General features: G+C 42.8%; 1 protein-coding gene across 1 annotated transcript in view; it reads right to left on the minus strand.

Annotated features, from left to right (window-relative positions):
- TRPM3 (transient receptor potential cation channel subfamily M member 3) overlaps positions 1-22,958 on the minus strand; it is a 213,209-nt gene that overhangs the window by 81,129 nt on the left and 109,122 nt on the right. The window contains exons 8-14 of the mRNA XM_039910775.1: positions 11,870-11,970; positions 10,105-10,239; positions 8,829-8,879; positions 3,915-3,950; positions 3,573-3,713; positions 2,315-2,344; positions 5-294 (exon numbers count right to left, since the gene is read on the minus strand). Coding sequence (XP_039766709.1) covers positions 5-294; positions 2,315-2,344; positions 3,573-3,713; positions 3,915-3,950; positions 8,829-8,879; positions 10,105-10,239; positions 11,870-11,970 — 784 coding nt within the window. The remainder of the gene's footprint in view (positions 1-4; positions 295-2,314; positions 2,345-3,572; positions 3,714-3,914; positions 3,951-8,828; positions 8,880-10,104; positions 10,240-11,869; positions 11,971-22,958) is intronic.

The following is a 22,958-nucleotide window of genomic DNA, read 5'->3' on the forward strand; positions in this document are numbered from 1 at the left end:
CAACCTGGAATTGTGGTTCAGCTCCTGGGATATGTCATCCACCATGTCATTCTCTGATGCCTCGTGGGCCATTGCTTTGCAGAGCTTACAGGCCACTAGGGCCTTCGCCATGGCCTCCTCCCCATGTTGCCAGAAGAATAAGGCCATCTTCTGCCTCTTCATTAGGACAGCCCACACCATCAGCTCGTGGAAAGGAAAAGGGAAGTGATTGATCTCAGGGTCATCCAAATCAATGTCCACTTCTTCCTCTCGTTTCTTGGTTGTTTTCCTCCCTCTCCTCAGGGGAACATCATCCTGTTAATTGAGGGAAACAGAATGGCTTATGAGGTACAAATGGATTGTACACAGTCTTTCAGATACTGCACTCTAGGGGAAACAATTTGCCTTCTATCTTCTTTCCTTCCTTCCTTCCCTATCTTTTCTAGTTTTTCTGAGCTTGAATAGTCAATGAGATGAGTTTCTCTCAGTGCTCTAACTTCCTACCAAGGTCCTTATCTGTAGCTCTCCAGCTACTCCACACTTTCTTTGATACCAGGGGAGTGAAGTTGAATTTTATTTAAATAAACCAAGAGAAAAATTGATTTACGTGTTAACCCTCTTCCAACCTTTTTATCGAAGTGACCATCAGCTTTAACTGGGGCTTGACTTGTGGTTAATGTAATCAATGATATACTAAGGGGTAGAAGAAAAGCTGAGAAACTATGGTAGGCTGCAGGTGAATTTGACTAGGTTAATTTAAATTTGACTGGAAAACTGGGTTTATTATCCAGAGTGGGACATTTATGAACATTTCTTCATAAAATAATAAAATGATGAAAAACAAAACAAAATTGAATACCTAAGAGTCCTGTTCACTTTACACTTGAGCCATCCACAGGGACATTTATAAACCTCAACATGAGAAAATTGATAATGATTGTAATTAGAGAAGATTGAATAATATAAATGATGAAAAATAAAAAAAGAAATAGTTCTTATATTTTCTTTAACAAAAAATTGACAAATGAAGCCAAACCTTTTAATAAGTGAAAAATTCAAGCTCCTGTGTCAATCTCTAGGCATTCTCAGGTATAATTTTTCATATCTCTGAGAATCATGTAAAGGACTGTAGTGAATTCTCTTACCATATTAAAATAAAAGCATGTCAATATATTAAAAGAGGACTGGACATATGCATCCTTACATTGAAAATGCACCTGAAATCTATTATGTAAATTGGATCCATCTGTCTTTTAAGATGCTCTTGACAAAGAGCAGCTCATTAGCAGTGTGAGTCTTGAAATCTAATTGCGACCTAAGGAGGAAAAAAGCCTCCTGAAAAGGAGACAATTTAGCCTAAATGAAACTTGTTTAGGATTTTCCCCTTCTGTTTGAAAGGGAATCATTTCATTTGAAATGCAAGTAGATGTCAGGTACCTCTTTTCTTTTCTCTTTTCTCTCCCTCCCTTCCTTCCTTTCCTTTCTCCAATCTCTATTTCCTTTCTTCTTCTTTCTCCCTGTTGTGCTGTCCCTCTCCCTTAACCAACCTTCTCACAGCATCTGATTCTACACCATTTTCCCGCTCTGCACATACCACACTTTTTAGCTTTCCTCTCTCCTTTCTGCTGCTCCTTTCTTTCCACCAGAAGAACATTACCACCCTCAAGCAGAATTGATTTGGAATCCCCGGCTAGGGGTTCCCTAGAAAAGGGAAGAGGCAGACACTGCATCCTAACAGTTTATCTACCAAACCCTTCCCATATCCAGATACTTCCCATCAGAAAGATTTTTCTGGAGCTTTAGAAATTTTAATATTATATTAAATCTTGATTGTAAGAATGAACTTAAACTTCCAATTGCCCTCTGTGCGTGCCTCCACTTATAAATAGCCTCATGCCTTTTTTAATCCTGTCCACCTCCTGCTCCTTCTCAACTGTCCTCTTCTTTCATGGTCCAGGATTAGAAGTCAGCTAACAGTTTCCCCAGTACCAATCCTGGGTATCATCAAAGCGAGTGAGGAAAGCATGGTATTCTGTCAAAGTGTGTATTTTAAGTCTTTTAAAATGCTGGTCATTTTCAAACCTACCTCAACAGATTTCACCAACTAAAGTTTATAGTTGTTTTTTAAATTTTATTAGCCAAAATTTCTTTGTACATTTGCAATAAGGACAAAGATTTAACTTTTTATCCCAAGCAAATAAGCCTTTCTCACCCTGGAAAGCTATTTCCTTACACTGGGCTGTGCATCAAGATTGAAGATGATACTCATTTGATTTAGGGGAGGAGAAGGAAAGAGAATGAAATAATGGTACTTGTATTTTATGTAATCACTCACCTCCATTCCCAGCAGTTTCAAGGCTTTTGGCTGTACAAAGAAAGAGTTAAAAAGTAAGTTTTATATGTTTCTCTCTCTATATATTTTCATAGATAGGAAAAATTCCTATCTGAAACAAATAGGAAAAAGTCACAATCAAAATAAAGCATTATAAGGGGAGTCATATGATTTATTTCTAAATATTCTAAAGATTATAAAGATAGGTGGGAATTTTTATAAAACACAGCAAGCTTTAGGGTGGGATGGTGGTGAGCTGGGGAATGGGAATTCCTCTACGCTCCTTGGAGCTTCCCCGTTGTTTCACTGAGAGTAGGGATCATTTCTACTAATTCTATTGCACTCTCCCAAGCATTAAGTGCTATGTAATAATAATAATTATGGTATGTATGCACTCAGTACTCAATTAATACCATTGAGGAAATTTCCATCAAGCTCCTTGTGAATGGTTACTTTCTACTATGGTCAAAGGCTTTCCCTATCCCTGGCCTGCCACCTCATTCTGGGTGTTCCTGGATGGTAGGAAATGAAGAGTGGATGAAGCAATTCAGATTGCCCTCTCTAGCGACAGTTCACTGTGAGTCCAGCTGATGGGTCTAGAAGATAATATCATCAATACAAGGTATTTTATCCATGGCAAGTGCACACGATTACAAACATACACACTTTTTGGGTTGGGATAATGTGGTCATATAGACCGCATAATTTGACTAGGATCTGACAAAAGAGCAATGAGTTTGTTCCATTTTTTGAACTATCCCAGAATGGTTGGTTTGAATGTTAAAAATGTGTTAAGAAAATGGTTAGTTCCCTTCCAAAGTTTAGTTGGCCCTTCTCCACAACTTCATACACAACTCATTCATACTTCACACACCACATGGTTAAATATGCTAATTTTTATTGTTTCATTTTTACCTGACTGTAAGCTCACTGTGGGCAGGGAATGTGTCTGCTTATTGTTGAATTGTACTCTCCCAAGCACTTAGTACAGCGCTCCGTACACAGTAAGCACTCAATAAATATAATTTGATGAAAGAACATGACATTTTTGTTCTCCCTCACTACCGGATGTTCAGTTGGTCTATTCTCCGGTTCTAATTTGGTCCAGGAAAAATCTGTTTGGCCTCAGACCAAGGGCAAGAGCTAATTTCCAAGACTGGTTTGGTGGGAAGACTGGAAAGTAGGGGGGAGGCAACAACCTATAACTAGCTGGCTGAGTCATATCAGTCAGTATCCTCAGAAGAAAATGAACATGCCTCACCCTCTTAGGTCCAAACAGGTTGTGGTAGAGGGTTCTGAATCGCTTTCGAGTGTAGTTGCAGCGATAAGCTCCTCCCATCAGGTACTCAATCACCAGCCCAATGTCGATCAAGCTTATCCTGTAATCCGGAGGCAGGTTCCCCTATACCAAGAATGATTAAACAATAGCAAAAAAAACAAACAAAAAACAAAAAAAAAAAACCAAAAAAAAAGGAAACAAAAAAATCCGAGAGACAAGGATTTACTAGGGATCCTGTTCCATGTTTTCTGTAACTATTTTAGAGTAAAAATAATTAACAAAACACACATATGAATATATTATTATGCTGGTTAATTAATTCACCTTAAAATAGATCCAACCGAAACCTGGATATTCTCGCTTGGAAAGAAGACACAAGTTAAATAAGAAGGTGCAATAATCGTTGGCAATAACAGAACATAATGTCAAAAAACGGTATTCAATTTCTTCAGTGGGGGAAAAACACTACTACAGCATGAAAAGCACAAAGACTAGACATGGTTCAAAGGTCACTCCCACCTCCTCCAACTTGGCCCACCCCAACAGCTCACTGGCTCACTCACACTACTAGAGTGAGTTGATATTGCCACTGTTCATTTTGCCTTTTTAGTGTTGGGGAGAGATCACTGGGAAGGAAGATTCCAATCAGTTTTGTTTTCTGTCGCGAATTAACAACCGTTGGTAGCACAGAGACCCCTTTTATTTCATCACATCCATCATTAAGTGATGCACTCATTAACTGAAGTTCCTCTTCCCCCATCCCAAATGCATTAGTTAAAATTAGAGCTTAAATCCAGTGGGACCTCTGAGCTAGTAGCTATCTTTCTGATTGTTTTAATTTGCTGCCTTTATGTGGGGAAAAGAAGGAGGTCCATTGAGAACCCCCTTCTGATATTATGAGGTAATGATGAGGTAATAGAGGTACAGAGAAGTTAAGTGACTTTCCCAAGGTCACGCAGCAGCAAAGTGGCGGATCTGGGATTAGAACCCAAGTCCTTCTGACTACCAGGCCCGTGCTCGTACTAGGCCACACTGCTTCTCTATCCTTATTGGTCACCAGCTACTGCACTTTTATTTCTGTGTTTTATAGCAAAATAGTGAATGGTGATATTTGTGTCAGTAGGGTTCCTAGAAAATCAAGAGATCCTTAGAAATTAAAACTAAAGGTAGCTGAGTTCTGAATAGGAAGAGGGCCATTTGTCTGAAACATACATAGGAAAGATAACTATCTGGTAATCATTTCCATGGAAGGGGTCTGAAAAAACAGAATGGGTTACTCATGTAGGTTATGCGATTACCTACTATAAAGGTCTTGAAAAATAAAATTAGAAAAACCATAGATTTGGGATGTTAGAACGGTTCCATCTGAAAGCTGTTCGATGGAAGCACCAATCACAGCTATGAGTTCTCAGGGACTAAAATTGAGCTCACTCTCCTGTGTGCATGCAGTTGAATAACCACAAAGGGGCGATATCCACCTATAACAAAAGTAACCAAATTTCCTTCCTAAGTATGAGTGCATTCTTTCAATGATAGTGCGAAGAAAACAAATAAAATTGAGGGATTTCTGGAAAGGGACAGGTTCCTTCATTAAAATCATTACCGATAAAGGTAAAATGCCCTTTGTCAAATAATATGCATCACAAAACTGCTTATTATTGTGATCGTTAGTTTTTCTTCCTGAAACCTTAGGAAGCAGATAAACGAGTTGAAAATTTTGTTCCAGAACCTCTGGAAATACCCAAAGAAAAATTGTACTTTATAAAATCAAAAACAAATTGTCTACAACATTGATCTTCTCTGTAAAATATCCTATTTCAAAAGAAATCGTGGCATTAGGAAGAAATCTTAAAGACTTTTTACCAATCATTGTCAGAGAGGAAAAGTTTAAAGTAACACAGTATTGTAAAATGAATTCAGATTTTTTTAAAAGTATTTTCCTCTCTTGCAAACGTTCACTTTGGATTAAGTAATTAGACATTTTTCATAATTATTTTTAATTCCATGGTAGACTAGGAAAAGTAATTTAAATGATTTAAGCTATGAAATAAAGCAACTGGCTCATGTGAGAATATGCATTTGGGTCTTCTGTAATGCATGGGCTCACTACACACTCTGGACAGAACGCTGTGAGGGAATGAGGGAACATTCTTCCGACGATGCGTATCTACCCAGCTAGAACGTGACTTGATATCAGAACAAATGACTGCACAGATGGGCGTCGAGGCGGTGTCAATGCATACCATAAGGTGTTTTTTCCTTAATGCAGGGGCTGTCTAGAATGTGACCCCCATATTATAGGAGAACTGAATACATATTTGGCTGGCTCACTCACACTATTAGAGTGAGTGGCACAGTGGGACAGTGACACACTACCCAGTGACAGTGACAGTGACAATGACAGGACAGTGACAGTGTCCAATGGCATAGTGGGCTCAATCAAAGTAAATACCACTGATTTGATTTGGCAGGTTCTCCCTGCTTTGTACTTAACCCAAATGGCAATGTATTATTATTGTCACCTCTAGTTTATACATCTATTATGAAAGAGTGCTTTGAAATTATATATAAATCTCAAGTTTACTTACCCTGCTAACAAGTGTCCCTAAACTAATGGATCAGCATTAAACACAACTACAAGCCTCTGACATTCAAAATGAACCCCTTCATCTGTCAAAGTCTGACATAATCCAGTAGGCCTCCATTTCCTATTGAAACCTTTTCATTTTAAATCTGTGTCAAATCTCCAAAAGATTGATGGAGTGATGGGGTAGAATAAAGTATCGGTGAAAGCAAGGGCAATATAATGGCAGGCTGTTGGATCCCTTCTCAAATGACTAAAGTGAATGTTCACCCCGGGAAAGGGGAAAAATGGGCTAACTCTAGGCCAGTGAATGAATGCCATTGGCTCATCGGTAGGAGGTTCCCATAGCCACCACCAGTCTTTGCCCTGATAGCCATCAACAATCACAATCTACACTGTCAAAATGTGATTTTTCCATGAATTAAAGGTCATCTTGAACAGAATATGCTTTTAAAGCTTGTTGCATTTGCGGCTTGGGAGATCACTTCCTTAAAATATTTTCAGTAAAATATTTTGGCAGATGGGGTTATGAAAATCTTGTCCTAGAACCTCTGGAAATACCCAAAGAAAAATTAGGCTTCATAAGATCAAAAACAAATGGTCTAGGACAAAATCTTATCCAAATGGGCATACAGATACATTTTGATCTGTATATTATAAAGTTTTCTGAGCCTTTGAGTTACAGGTACATTCATTTTAGATTATCACCTTTGTATAACACCACCTCTTTACAACACTCAGAATCAGCCTGCATAGAAACCTGGTTGTAAAGAGGGTGCAGGGAATTGGAAAGAGCACATTTAATCCAAGAAACAGAGAGTAAAACTTCCAACATTGAAAGGCACACAATGAGTGGACAGTTAACCATCAAAATGTCAGCTTACATCTCACAGAGAAGTACAGGAAAGCAAACATGGAGGTCACTCATTCCTGATGTGGGAGCTTGACTACATCTGAGGGATTTATGCATGAAAACGACTCAGCTCACATAACTAGTTTTCATGACTTTTTTTTAATGGTTTAAGTTCCTGATTGTTAATGAGTACTAATCACTTCCCTTCCACCAACTTCTCCTCCCTGCTAAATAAAAAATTCAAAACCCATTGAGAAGGAATTCTTCAAATCTGGGTAACTTTAGTCTTGGGTGGATTTCTCTGGTTCCTTCATCACCTTTGACCTGCATTCTCTTGTCTGGCAATTATAGCACAGAAGCTCGAAACCAGCTCTGAGTGCTGAAATGGCTCTTGGGGAAGATCTTTATTGCTAACACATCCCCCACTTGTTGACTGGCTTATGGGAGTCAGGAGAGGTGTGAAAGGGGGAAGAAAGAGGGAGACAATTTCCTTTCAGAAACTTTCTAGAGACAGTACTCTTGTCCCCTCTGTCAGAAACAGGGAAAGGGCTGGGTAGTAAACTGATGAAATGCCTTTCAGGCAGGCTTGCCTGCCCCTCAGCACTCCGATGATGATAAACTTGTGCACTCCCAAGCCAGTCATGTTTTACAGCCTATACTAGCCAAAAAATATACAGTGCAAGCACTTAGTACAGTGCTCTGCACACAGTAAGCGCTTAATAAATATGATTGAAGGAATAAAAAATAACAAGAAAGGCCAACAGTCAGTGAAATAGGGAGTAGGGATTCTTCCCAGGTGTTATATTATGGGGTGACGCTTTATTCTTCAAGGGATACATTTCTTATGGAGTAACCCATTAAAATGGTGAGGTGGCGTCCTAAGGCTCAGTAGTCTCTTGCTCACTCTTGCTGAAGTCCTGACTTTATTTATTTATTTTTTTAACAAAACGAGAGGCTGAGGTTTACAAAACAAGCTTGCCAAAAGTCTTTCAAGAAGACCGGAATGAGGCCCGAGGGATGATACGGCCACATCAATGTGTCAATATGCTTTCACTGAGGTTCTGCTTCAGCAGATTTATATGGTCACTGATCACACTGCCGTGGGCAATGGAAACATTCACTTTCCGTGCCCTTTGGCAGGAAAAACAAAGGCAACTACTGGAGTCCAAAGGTCAGTGCCTCATCTGAAGTTGGTGACTTCAGGGGAAGTTTTCCAACGAGAAATGGGTGCAGGACAGGCACTTGAAGTACCTCCCACCTAATGAATTGTTAAAAAGTAGGCATCTAATTTCCGCTTGGGTCTATGGAATCCAGATACTGATAATAGTATTGCTTTACTATTGCTTCTTTTCCTATACCATCTGGGATGGAAATGTTTTGTGCTTACATGACACAACTAAAACTGCTGCAGTGAGTTAGGATTCAGCAGATGGAGGTACATTTTACAGGCTAACAACATGGAGACTATCTTTCAAAAACAATGAGGGACTATGTAAAAACACCAACCACAGCATACTTTCACATGGCATGAAGAAGCCTACAATTCTACTAGCCAGAAGCACTGTGAACCAATAAGCATCGAAAACCACTCAGACAGCAAGCCCAGTTGCTTGGTCATTGCTGCACGCTCTGTGCAGATGTGTCAGAGTCAATATAAACATGAACTGCGATCTGAAATGGGGCAGGAGAGGGGCAGAGAGGAGAACCCTCCAACCAGAAGCTCATGCAGAACAGAGACTGACTTTAAAGGCATGAAGCGGTCATGACATGGCCTCTGACCTGCCGTCAAGAGGGTTCTTACCTTTTTGACATCCCTGACCAGGTGGTACAGAGTGTTGGATGGCCCATGTCTCTGAAAATGACAAAAAAAATAAAATAAAAAAATAAAAATCAGTTTGTTTGCCAGAGAGGCTACTGTTTAGGGCAAGATGGAAATTTAGGGAGGGATCCAGTTGGCATCATCTAGTCTTTATTTAGAGATAGTCATTATCCCAGTTACTCCGTTTTACATGGGGTTTCCATAAACCCCACATTTGCAGGCCTTCACCCTGTATTTCTACCCGAGTTAACAATACTGATGTAGCAGGTTCAAGCAGCCTGGGTGTTCCATTTTGGAGAAGAAAGCCAAGGAGAGGGTTGACAGTTTGGCTAATGTATAATTTAAAGGATAGGTTTTCAGCTAGTGTGGAGACCAACTAACTGGAGTTGGGCTCTTTAGAACTTTTGCTTTTCCCACTGTGAATTGCTATTTATTAGCCCATTATGGCTAATTATATGAATCATGGGCATGGTTCCTGGGTCCCTACTCAGCTCATTGCAAATGGACAGTGGCATAAGAAGCAGCGTGGCTCAGTGGAATGAGACCGGGTTTGGGAGTCAGAGGTCATGGGTTCAAATCCAACTCTGCCACTTGTCAGCTGTGTGACTGTGGGCAAGTCACTTAACTTCTCTGTGCCTCAGTTACCTCATCTGTAAAATGGTTATTAACTGTGAGCCTCACGTGGGACAACCTGATTACCCTATATCTACCCCAGAGCTTAGAACAGTGCTCTGCACATAGTAAGCACTTAACAAATACCAACATTATTATTATTATTATAAAACGTCAGTATCATGGGTCAGAATAGTAGCCAAGGCCAACAGAATGGTATCAGTTGTTTTCTGTCTTTTAGGTTATTTCCAACTGTTCCCCATGCCTTCCACAGTGTGCTCTCAACACCCTTGCAACCCTGCAATCTGCTCTAAACAGAGGGGGAATTAACTAAAGTATAAATCCCCAAAGCTTTTAGTCCTGCCGAAGTTTGAGTTCTTTTTCTTCTGAGGGGTGCTTATAGTGTTGATTGTTGACAGACCAAGTAGGTGAAACATGACAGACACCCTTAACGTATGTCTCCCATCTGAGGGAGCGATGCAGCCAAGTCAGGTCTGTAGAAGAAGAGTGAAGTAAAATAGTAGAGACAGTGTGAGGGGGAAAAACCATGGCTTGTTTCCGTCACGGGTGTGAGTTAAGAGCAATGGGGAGAGGAAAGCGAACAAAAACAAACAGAGAAAAAAGAATTGCCTTAGCTTGGCCCTACCGTATTGTACAGTTCCTCTAGCCTGGAGATGGTGAGAAAACGATGCATGCTTACTCCATTCTCTATGAGTAATTTCACAAAATCCACTCTGTCCAACACCAGAGCATCCAACATCGCTTGCTCCAGGGACCCCACCTGCAAATCAAGTCTCTGGGTTAGACTGTCCCTTAGTCTGAAGGGGACAGCTCTCACTATGCTGGCACAAGGTTGACACTGGTCCGGTATTCCCCTGGACAGCCCAGAAATCAGGGTTTCATTCCAGTGCAGGCAGCTACCAACTGACAATCCAGGAAAGTATGCTGGGGCTGGAAGCCCCTAACTCCACCTCTTCTGGCACTGGTTTTTCCCAGACTTTTGGGCTGTCTGGCTGACTGGAATGCCGTGGTGGTGGATGGAGCTTTCAGCTCCAAAGGCTCTCCCTGGTCCCACCCATGACATTCTGCTTTTCCTGGAAGCTGGGGCAGACGGGTGAGGAGGGGTGGCATGTACTGGAGAAGGGAAGGAGCTGGAGAGGCCACCTCATCTATCAATCACCTACATCCATGCCGAATTCTACCACTCCAATCCTGGGTTAAAATTGGCCCTCATCACAGCTTTGACATGTACTCCTTGGGCTGAAAGGTAATGGGCCAAATTAGCACAGTGGGCTTTACAAGACCCGTATGAACTCTAGGTGGCCTGATTGGAGGGGCTGGTTGGCGGAGGGGAGGGGTGTGGAGCGGGTAAGGGAAGGGCTGGGGCGGGCCAGTGATATGAGGATGTGAGGCTCCATCTAACCAGTAGAAATAACTAATTGGCAAACCAAACTCAAAATCCATCACGTTTCCTCTCTCAAGACCTGGGGACAATTCAATTCTCTTTCTTTTTCATTAGACCCCCTCAGTGCCCCTCAATAGTACAGTTCCTCACTGTTGCTCTGACTTTTTTTCCCCCACTCTCGAGGGACACCAGAAATGCTGGGTTTAATCATTTAATGAGTTGATGAAGACAGTGTGATAGCCACCTAGTTAGGGACTCTGTGAGGGAGCTGAAGTGTAAGAAGGAAGGTGCTATCAGGCGTAGGAGAGGTTCTGTACTGCCCATTCATCCCGCCAGGCTGCACACACAACCACCCAAAGTGAGGGGTGACAAGGTTTCGACATTCAAATCGGGGAATCAAACCAAGTAGAGTTATATAAAGCTCAGCTTCCTTTTGTCTTGTTCTCTGGAAGAGACAGAAGATCCTGTACTGTGACATGTGGTACCAGATGGTACCTGTCATATCTCTGGGAAGCCTGAGGTGCTAAACCAGAACACAGCTCAGGGTCTTCAAAGCCACCAACCTCTTCCATCCTGCACCCCTCAAACCCCAATGCAAAGAAAAGTCACCCGCAACTCGGTTTCTTCCTTTTTTAAAATGGGATTTTTTTTTGGCTTTAAAAAAACCCCCAAAAAAATCCATGTCTGTTTTTGCACCAGAAGGTCGGAAGATGAAAATTGGCAGCCATGGAGCCTGTCTGGCATGGGTGTGCTTCTGAGTCTTTGGGAGGTGTGCTCAGCGGATGTTTCCACTAGATGGTGGTCTTTCCCTAAAGACAGGGAAGAGGCCATGTCATGCAGCCCACCTACAAGTGCCTGCCCAGGCCAAGAACACTGTGTGTTCGACTCAACTCGGAACACGTTGTGGGGGGGCTTTCGGAGCCCCTGCCTGAGGCTGGTTAAATATACTCCCTTGCTGGTGAGAGACATTTTAAGCCTTTTCAGTAGAGGATGATGTATACTGTACCGGCCACTGTTGCCCATAAATAAAGATCTGACTGCGAGCGATGTCTACCCTGTTCCAGGCTAATGCCAGGCTCAATTGGTCCGGAGCAGAGGCATTAGCTCCTGTAGACAGATGGGAGGGGAAGAAAGAGAACATAAATCAGGTACACAAAAGAGGGACCAGTCCCAACACCACCTCCCACCCAGAACCTCTCCCTCCCCCTTGCCAAGAATATCATTGTATTTGTGATCATATTTTGCATTCGTTAAGCACTCCTGAGGCTCCAGACAGAACAAACCAAAGACAGTTTCTTGGGGACAGGTACGGATTTCAAAGCATCATACTAATCGGTTATCGACTTCATTTAGCGGGGATGTTAGGAGGGTCAAGAAGGGTTAAATAGATACAAGGATGATGGGTTCATGATGGGTTATTAGAAGGAAACGTTGGGGATGTTAGAAAATACATCCCTAACTGGGAGGACAGACGTCGAGGAGGGCAGTCGTCACACTGTTCCTCCGAGCATCTTTCATCAGCATGGTCAGAGGCAGAATACTGTGCTGGGTCAGCCACAGGTCTGACCCAGTGTGAGACTGCTTATGCTCCTACAGCTGTCGCTCTAACAGAGATAGTGGGTCAGAGTCTTACCCATATAATTAATGAAGACGGTAACTTGATTCAGAGATGGGCAAACTGAGGAGAGAACATTTGGACTCTGCCTCTGCCCTGCTCCTAGTCTCATACCCTAGTGGCATCGCTTCAGATGTACTTCCCGCTCCCAGGAAATGCTACACCTCTGAGCTCAGCCCATGGCTCGGCACCAGGGAGACTGGCTTGGCCTGCTGAGTGGAGGTCATCCCACACTGAAGTTTTTTTTTTTTTCTGAGAGACGGCAGTTTTGGGGCCAGTTTGGGTGGGCTGTGTTGGTCAGCTGACCTGCTGTGACTTTTTAAAGGTTCCTTTCAGGACCTTCGCCACTATCCAGTTTACACACCACCAAAAAGAATAAGGCAAATTTCAGTTGCCACCAGAGAAACTGGGCATGCAGATTAGCAGGGGGCTACGGGCCTGCCAGAAAGAAATTAGGCTAGGCCTAAAAGAAATCAAGCATGACAAAAGCAGGAATTGTTATAAAAATTGAAAGTACCTCACAGAAGGCTGGTACAGTACAGCTTCAGGCAACATGCTTTGTTGCCATGACAACGATCAGTGTGAAAAGGGCAAGTGAAAATCTTGCTGGTTTAAATGTTTGGGGATGTTTGGTTATCAGTAGACTCAATAACCATCAATTCAGTAAACAAGGCTCTTCTGTAATAAAAAAATAATAATAATTTCCTGGAAGTGGGACAGGAAAGTGAGTACGGCTTTGACTTTGGTTTCTTTCCTGATTCCAGTCAGCATTATAGTGAAGCCTGGTCCTATGGAACTATAAGAACTTTGAAGCTGCCAAAGAAATGAACACAGGCCCAAAGGACCGGGGCCTGAAAGAAATGAGGCTGTGGGCAATTTCAATGAAATGTTAATTAAATGAAAGCGAGACTCTTAATAAAAGCAGATGCTCTGATCTACAGCCCCAGTACTGATGGTCTGGGTGAGTGTGGCTCCCTGCTTTCAGATACAGCATTGCTGTGAAACCAGTTAGGTGTGAGATGGGCTGTCCTGCTTTGCATTTGCTTTCCTGAGCTTTCTCTGAACATGTGGAACCCGGAGCATCTCACAGATACCAACATTACCACAATCTTTAAGAAGGCAAATGAGAGGACAGGCTGCATTATCTAGCACAACATCACAGGGCTCTCCATTGCTGGTAAGATCCTGAAAAATATCATTAACCAGGAGCTCCTGGAGTTAGAAGTTGGCTATAGACTGGAACTCGAAACAGTAGACATGGTCTTTGGAGCAAGTAAGATATAGGAGTAGCACAGGGCATAGCACCAACTCCTTCATACTGTATTCACAGACCTTACAGACGTGATGGACACCATCAATAGATTTGGGCCTGGAAACCACTAGAAATTTCAGCTGCCTTGAGAAATTCACCGAGATCCTGAGGTTAATTCACAACGGTGTGATTGGTTTTATCAAAATCGAAGTCGCCTGGGCTGACCCTTTCCCCACCTCCAATGGGCTAAAACCAGTTAAGAAATATATTCAGTTTTGTCCAATTTTTTTCACGCAACTCTAAATCGACTCTTCTCACTCAACAGACTAGGAGCATCATCGAAAGTCCTCAAATCAGTCATCCAGGAGTGGTTTCAAACACCCAAGAAGACACGGGTGAACTGTTCTCCCACACTAGCCCAGAGGTATGGACTGATGATAAACCTTGAGAAAACCAGGATAACCATCAGTCTGCATCAGTGAAACCTGGCACCCCTCAAGAGGATTTCACCAGCACCACAGAGCTGAGATTTGCCAGAGTATTCTGATATCTGGGCAGCACACTGTCCAAGGATGCACTGAGAGATGAAAAAGTAGAAAATTGAGTCAAGAAAGTCTCCTTTGGGAAACTCATAGCCAGAACCTGTTGACATTTCGGCATCAAGGTCAGACCAAACCTAAGGACTAGCTGTCATGCTGGCCCACCTATGTGGCTCTGACACTTGACCCTTTCCCAGACATTATATCTGGATCCTTCAGCAGTTCCATTAGCCTACCTACATGCTGTAGTCAACATCACATGGGGAGGCAGGGCAACAGATACAGAGGTCCTGGAGTGCAGTCAGTTTAGCGGATCTGAAGCAATGCTCATTGAAATTCAGCATTGTTCAGGGAGATGTCTGCATAGATCACGTGAAATTATTGCTGTATGATAAGCAGAAGTGGGTTGACCGAAAGCAGAGAGGACAGAGAAAATATTTGGAAAATAGAGTGCAACACACCTCAGACAATGAGTCATGGCAAGAGACTGTTGGGAAACAACAGTGGCAGACAGACTAGTCTAGTAAGCGAAAATTAGGAAAAGGGTGACTTTTGAGCCAAGGCTTTGGGAGGGTCAAGGCACTGAGAGGCAAAACTGAAAACAGCACCAGGGACTGCCAATTGCAAACACATCAGAACTACAGGGAACAGTCTGTATGTGTGCACGGTATGGAAGGGACTGTCAGTCATGCATTGGGTTTTTCAGCCAGACCCAGACACATGGGAAATTTTTCCTCAGTGGTGTCGCCTTTGAGTATAAGAAATAGAAAAGAAAACCAAAGACATCGATTTGCCACTCTATGGACTATGGTACAGCTGCACCTGGAATAGTCAGTGCCGTCTGGTTGATGCATCTTAGAAAGAGCATAAGAAAGCCGGGGAAAACACAGAGAAGGCTACCAAGATGATTGAGGGATGGAGAGGCTTCTGTAGGGGATCAATGGAAGGACAAAAGCTAAGTGGGGATGACACAAATCTACACAGCCTCATGAGATGTGTAGATAGGGTGAATGTGGAATTGTTCAAAAAATCCCACGCCACCTGGGTAAGGGGCACCCTCTGAACTTTGAAGAGAGAAGTTTTCAAAAAACCAAAAGAAAACCCTTCTACCTAAGATGCCCAAACATGGGTTTCGTTACCATAGGAAGCTAGCTGTACAGTTTTAAAAACATTAGTAGGTTCAAAGAAGGATTTGGATGAATTCACTGAATTCACATTCATATTGTGTTACTAGAGGAAAAGTGAGGGATGGGAGAGGAAATAGGTAGGGCTACTAAATGGTACATCCTTAACCATTAGGATGGATGTCCAGGAAGGCAACCATCACACTGTCTCTTCAAGTGTCCTGCCACCATAGGGGTCTATTGGTTTAAACCAATACTGGCAGGTCTCATCTTCTAGAACCTGGTGTCAGGACACCTTAGTGGATCTCAGAGAGAACTCTGTCAGATCCCTTATATTTTAGCTACCCTGCTAAAGGGAGACAGAACTATCTCCTGTACTACCCATTTTAAGAATATGCCTAAGGAGAATTGAGGACAGGGATCGTTCCTACCAACTCAGTTGTATTGTACTCTCCCAAGTGCTTAGTGCAGTGCTAGGCACTCAATAAAACCACTGATTGATTGAGCATTGTAGTGTTTCCATGGAATAGTGGTTCCCCAAATTGGATTGGAGACCCTCACAAATCCACTTTTTGAGGTCCCCTCATTCTAAAGTATAATTGAACAGGCATATTAAAACAAATATTTTTTCACTGGGACCCATTTTTAATAGGTACTATTCAAATTTATTGCAATGATCGTTAAAGTCGGCCACAAGCTGAGATCTAGGAGAGAATGGAAGGAGCCTACTCTCCCCTTTCTGGGTCCTTAGCATGCATTACTGCTTTTGGGAGAGCTATTGGGCGCACTGAAAGTTGCCTCCATCTTTTCATGCATCTTTGTGAGTGAGATGCAAGGGTTTGAGGGGATATAAAACAGGGGTGTCTTGGAGCCAGCGTCCTCGCATTCATTCTTCCACTCCTCTTTTCTCACAACAGGGGAAAGATACAGTCCCTACCTTGGTGCATGATCTTTCAAAGAACAAGAAAAATTTGGATTCTTCAGATAATAATGATCTGATTGATCAAAGGGTCATATATCGTGATAAAAGAAAACAGTTCAGAGGAAGTGCCAGGTTCTGATGGACCAGAAAAGCTATACATTATCATGCCAGAAGACAAGGTCTTTTCCCAAATCAGTTTTAATTGTTTGAGCCCACAAGCTAGGTTCCTCCAAGGTATCCCCAGAGTACTTCTGGGCACTCTTTTTCTGAACCATTTCTGTAGAGAAAGAAAACGGAGAAAGGTTTAGCACCAAATAGGTGCATTTAAACAGCCAAATGTGAGGACCAATCACTGAACAATCTGTGTAGGGGAGATTCAAAATATTAAGCATCTAGTTTGGCCAAGTAAAAGAAAAAATTGGAACTGCATTTGCCTTGAAAAGAAGGGTTAAGAGATAAAAATAGTTGTTCGGTTGAATTCTCAGGGGCTTTTCCCACCCCATAAGTCTTGGATTTTCAGGAATACTGTCACTCACTGGGTTGCCAGTTCTGGTTAGAATGGTATTGTGAAGCTTTCCTTCTCTCTTGGGTATCTGTATCTTCTGTGCGCATGCGCGTGCCCACACACACACAAACTCACTTACACACAAACACACACTCTTAGGGGGCCATTTTATGGCCTTTAGTTGTGTGACATATTCGGAAATGTGCTACCCCCCATCAGTTTATTTTATTAAGAGTATAAATACTATTTTATTATTGCAAATGAGATCTATGGCATGTCAGTGGGGCTTTGGTACTTCTAATCAAAATTAATCCATCCTTTCGTAAATCAGTTTGGCACTCGGCATCTGATTCTCTGTCTTCAAGAAAACCATTAAAGTGGAAGGAAATGAAATCAAGGGAGAGGCACTGCTCTGCAAACTGCCATGTGGTCTGTGTTGCTAGGAAACACTTTCAATTGTCTGTCCATGTTGGAAAGCTGCCTGCACTGGTAAGCAACTCATGGGAATGTTGCCGCTACATCAGAGGAAAACAAAATGAAAGGTCTAAAATACACGTTTAGAAGGTATGGGGATTTCAGTGTAATTTAGTCTTTGCTCTATTTTCTTGGCCCCAAATCATGGAAATTTGTTTCTTCCTCATAGAAACAATTTACAAATTCTCTCAAGAGGAATTTCTAAGAGATTGTGAGGACAAAGTGAATTCAGTTCTACTTGGGCTGAAGAAATTCATTTTTAGCATGCAAGGGACAAATGAAGCCCAGGCGGATGGGTGAGAAAAGCAATTTAGTGAAATGGGTCTTCCTCTATTGGCAGGATTTTCAGTCTTTCAGTTAAATACCAAAGTGACAGTGGTGTCAGCGGCAGTGCAGGCAGTAGCAAATGGGGGTCCTGAGAGACGATCAAAGCCTCATGAACTCCACCCCGCCGAGCTTCGTTCTCCTCCCTTCCTTCACACTTGAGGGAAGACAATAGGGAAGACAGTTCAGCGTGAAGAACAGCCATTTGCTCCAGTCTTTGCTCACCTTCCACTTTGGTCCTGCTTTGATGCTGGAAGTCCTTTAAACCAAGGATGATTGTTGAGACTAAGGTGGACTCCCGAGGGGTTTTGGATTAGAACTCATATGCCCCTTTCTCTCTTCCTCCTCAATCCCTTTCTCCCCTCTCTTTCTCACCTCCACCCGGTGGTTCTCACTGGACCCATTCCACTCAGCTACATAGAGTTCTTAATTCGCTTTAAACTCTTGGTAGGACTGAGTCTCTCACCATTCCAAAGAAGGAGAGTCTGAGCTCTTGTAAATGTCCCCTGGCATGGCCAGTTCAAGACTGTAAGCTCATTGTGGGCAGGGAATGTGTCTGTTCATTGTTATATTGTACTCTTCCAAGCACCTAGTACAATACTCTGCACACAATAAGTGCTCAATAAATACGACCGAATGAATGAATATTATTGGGTGAAGGAGGGAGGAGATTGTTCTCTGTTTTTGTGGTGGCATATGCATGGAGCACCTCAGTCCTCAGAGTCCTGTGTTCTGTGACATGCCTTGACAATTCCCCTTGGTCCCTATGCAGGACTTTTCTTATGTATATACATACAGTACACAGGGAAAGTCTTACTGTGGAGGGCAGTCGCAGGGCTCTTGGATGGGGTGAGCTTCTTCCCCCTTCAGCCGAGCATAAGTAAAAGGTCTAATTGGAACAAACCCACGTTTTCCCTTCACCATAAGTTCTTTTTAGCATCTTAGACTTTGACAGTCAGCGATCTGCCAAGTTCACCAGCCCTGCCCTCAGAAGTGACCAATATACTTACTCTTGGGATGGTGGGCAACAGCTGTTTGCATTGTTTGGAAGCCAACACTTAGAGTCAGAGTACATGATTTAAAAAGAGAAAAACAATCTCCCTAAGAGGATTAAACTGTCTTTAAGTAGGAAGATGAAGTGGAGGCAGGGTGATAATCCAGAAAATGGAAGAAATTGGGGCCATTATATGGTATAGCCTGACTGGACATTCCTAGAGGTGACCAACTGGCAGAAATATCAATCCCCATAAGTTTAGCTTCAGGCAAAACATCTTCAGATTTTTATGGCTGTAGCTGATATAGCTTATCACATTCTTCAAATCTGGCATGGAAAGAAATGCTGTTCTGCACTCTGCAGCTATGCTGTGTAGTCAGAAATCATGACTTATTAATGAGCTGCAAGTAGCACAGAAGTGGCAAGTTTGCATTAGCCTAATGTGCAAATCACTGAACACATCCTACATGGAGTGTGCTATTTCCAAGATGCAAACAAGTCCAAAACCCAGAGGACTCTTCCTCGCTAGGTGTCGTGGGAGCTGAAAAATGAAGCCACCTGCCATCATGCTATGGGAGCCAGTTTGTGAAACATCACTAACTCTGGAAGATGGGTCTTTGCTGAACACCCGAGTCTGAGTCAGTGGGTGCTGTGAGTTGTCTTTCAATTTCTTACTCCTTTTTCCTGTATTTCCAAAACTATGGGCACTTCAGGTCCTAGTGTTACAGGGATGACACTTGGGTTTGCAAGAGCTTTGGCAAGGAAAAAAAATTGCCAGATACACTGTCTCACTGAACGTTATTTCTCCAAGTGCTCAAGAAAGAGCCTCCAAAACCAAACTCTTTAAGAGAACAATGGTGCATGAATCATAAATTGCTGTGGCAACTATGAAGAATACCTTGAATGTTTGTGTGGAGACCACGCCTGACACTATTTTTATAGTGTAGTAAATTAGGCCAGAGAAAGTGCTTCAGTCAAGGGAAGCCAAGATGGTACCTTGTCAGAGGGGCATACAGACCAGCTGTTACTGACCAGAACATCAGAAATCTCCCTCTGGTTGCTAGCTGTTGTCCAGGTGAGCCATTAAATCTTTTTCTTTACTTTCCCTGCTCCTCTTTTCCCACTCCCCTCCCCCAAACTCTGCCCATTTTTTTTTTTTTTAATTTGTAGCTGCCTTTCCCGCCCCTTTTCTGCCATACCAGTTCCATTCCAGCTCTTTTTGTCTGGGTCCCCCCAAAGCTTCACAGTGGTGGAGATGGGACCAGAAGTGGCTGGGGGGGGTAGAGGAGAGGGGAAGGCAAGCTGGCAACTGCCTCTGTCTTTGCTAGCTCCCTCCTAGGCCTCACTCCCCAGTTCCTATATAGCAGGAACAGCAACCCTCTTGCCCACCTCTCTGGCTTTTGCATGGCTTTGGGGCTGCAAGAGGACTGGTGAGGCAGGGATAGGAATGGAGTTGGAGAAAGTAGGAAGGATTATTAAAAAGAAAAGAAAAGTGAGTGTGGCTGGGGGGATGGGGAATCAGGGTAGGTGTCTAAGGAGAGTAAGGAAAAAAAAATTAATGGCTTACCTGGGTGACAGCTGGCAGCAACAGGAAGATTTCGGGTGTCCTGGCCAGCAACAGCTAGCCAGTATGTTCCTCTCACAAGTGCCAAGATCACCACAATAAATATCAGCAATGAATATTCATTGAACATCCATAATGTTCTAAGTGCAGAGTGGAACAGAACATAAAAGAAGGTGGGGCCTGCCTTTGAGTTGGTATTCTCATGAACGGATACTGTCTTCAAGAAAATGAGGCTTTCAAATGTGTCTCTTGGAGTCGGTTTTAGGGATGGAGAAAGAGAACTATCCCTGGGGCTCTGAAATTTAAGGGATCGTCGGTTGGCTAAGATGCAGTGTAGATTCCTGGGAATAAGAGATCCTAGCTCAGTTTGGGGTGGGAGGGGAAAGAAGAATGATGATTTATGGAGCAGAACTACTCCACTGACAAGTAGTTCCACATTTGAAACCTTTTGCCTGTTCCTCAGCCTCCCCCTATCCAAAGTGATGTGGTTCCAGCCCAGGAGTGGAGAATGATCTGCCCAGGGCCACCAAAATGTCTGGCACTGACCCTGTGCCTATGGCTAAAAGATTTTTAAAAATGAGAATACTGTTTGATAGGGGTTTAAAAGGCAAACATCATGTTAATTATGAATCAGCTAATCATGACAGCTTTCACTTCCCAAAGTGATTCTCAAATGTTGCTTTGCTACTTGCTAGGGGGAATATTTTATCTTGGTTTCTGGTTGTCTCTCTGACTCCATTTCAACTGTTTCCCTTTGCTTGGTCATAAAAAATTATGGCAAGTCCCACCCATGGAAATCAGCATTTAATATGGGAGGGAAATGAGCATTCCGCTGCACCTAGGTAAAAAGAGATTTCTGAAAAACAGAGAGAGGAAGGGAGAAGGGGGAGGAGATGAGGATGTGTGCTTGTGTGTGAGAGAGAGAATGGTATGCTTAATCAGGAACAATGAGTTTAAGGAGATCTTTTGCAAAGAAGTGGCAGTATAACAGTGCAATTTCTGTATCACATTGTCACCCTGTCCAGGTGTCTTGTGAAAATCGGTGAGCAACAAAGGGTGAATGATTTTTTTTAAAGTAGTTCCTTATTAACAGATCATGATTTCTAGCTTTTTGAATGTGGTTATGGCACTCAGACATTTATTTTTCAGACATATGAAAAATTCTTATACCTACGTTTATGACCTACTGTTCTCCATCTTTACTGAAACAAGAGAAAATGGAGCATCTTTGCAGGATGGTGGATGAGTTAGGTGGAAGGAAGGAATTACTGAGAATGAAAGTTCTTAGGGGATGTGATAAGCCACTGAAAGAGGTTGTGGGATTTGTTTGAAAAAAACAGGAGAGGATTTCCTCTGAGACCACTTAGACATGATTTCACTTGATGATCAAGGGAAGTACCACTCAAAGTCCCTTTGAGCCCTAGGAGTCGATGTGCCTAACTCGGTGATACAAATTATTCTTCCTGCCGGAAATATTGAGCCTTGTGGTTCCAGAGGGCTTAGCCATATAGGGGGGTACAGTTCTCTATCATTCTGCCTTTGAGGTAAGGCAGGTCTGGTATATTTCTGCCTCTACTTTGGGTTTGGAGGAGAAACTAGGCTCTGGCTGTGTCGAGTGAAAGCAGCCAGAGCCAACCATTCTACTGTGGACCTAGCTAGAGTGGCAGTAGGAATGGTATTTATTAAGCACCTACTGAGTGCAACAAAGTCTATGAAGTACTTGGGAGAGTACAATAAAAAGCAAAAAAAAAATTCTCTTCCCACAAAGACCTGACTTTGTAATGGGAAAGACAGACATTGAACATATTTACAAATAGAGGGAGTAGTAGGAAGAAGGACTAGATAGAGAGCGAATGACTACACCAGGGTGAAATATCTGAATCAATCTGAAGAAATAACTGAATGTGCACTTGAATAGACATGATTACCTAGGTCCTGAGGATGGTGATAAATCTATGCATGCTAGGGGTGGCCATTGGTTTGATATGATTTAGAGCATTAGGAATTACTCATGGAAGACATCCTGGAGGAAGTAGGATTTTTAGGAGGGCTTTGAAGCAAGGAAAGGCTGAGGTCTGGCTGATTTTGAGTCGGGAGGGAGTGGAACAGTGTGAGCAAAGGGGTCGACACTGTAAGACGTTTAGCTTGAGGGGGAGTCATGAGCTAAGCAGGGTAGGAGAAGAGAACTGATGCGTAAGATGGCGAGAGCTGGTGGAAAGCCTTAAAGCCAATGGTAATGTGGAGAGAGATGGGCAGCAATTGGAGGCTTTTGAGGATTGGAGAGATGGGTGCTGAGCAACATTTCAGGAAGATGAGCCAGGTAGCGGTGTGGAGAATCAACTTATGCGGGGACCAGCTGGAGGCAGAGAGACTAGTGAGAAGACCGATACAAGAGCTTGAATCAGGGTGATGGTGGTTTGGGTGAAGAGGAAGTGGTAGCTCCAGGAAAGGTTTTGGAGGACAAACCAACAGGATTTCAAAGTTGAATGAGTGTGAGAGCTGAAAGAGAGTCAGGAATTGAGCACGACGCCAAGATTATGTGATTCTGGGGCAGGGAGGCTGGTAGTCCTTATCAACACAGATGAGAAGGTTAGAAAGAGAAATGGGTTTAGGAGGGAAGATGAGCAGTTCAGTTTGGAACGTGTTGAGTCCTAGGTACTAGTGGGACATCCAAGTGGAGATGTCCAGGAAGCAAGAGGAGATGAAAGATTGACTAGTAAGAGATAAGTCATGTGGAAATCACCCACCTAGAGGTGGTAGCTGAAGCCATGTGAGCACATGA

Source organism: Ornithorhynchus anatinus, chromosome X5, assembly GCF_004115215.2.
Source record: "Ornithorhynchus anatinus isolate Pmale09 chromosome X5, mOrnAna1.pri.v4, whole genome shotgun sequence".
In the NCBI taxonomy this organism is placed as follows: domain Eukaryota; kingdom Metazoa; phylum Chordata; class Mammalia; order Monotremata; family Ornithorhynchidae; genus Ornithorhynchus; species Ornithorhynchus anatinus.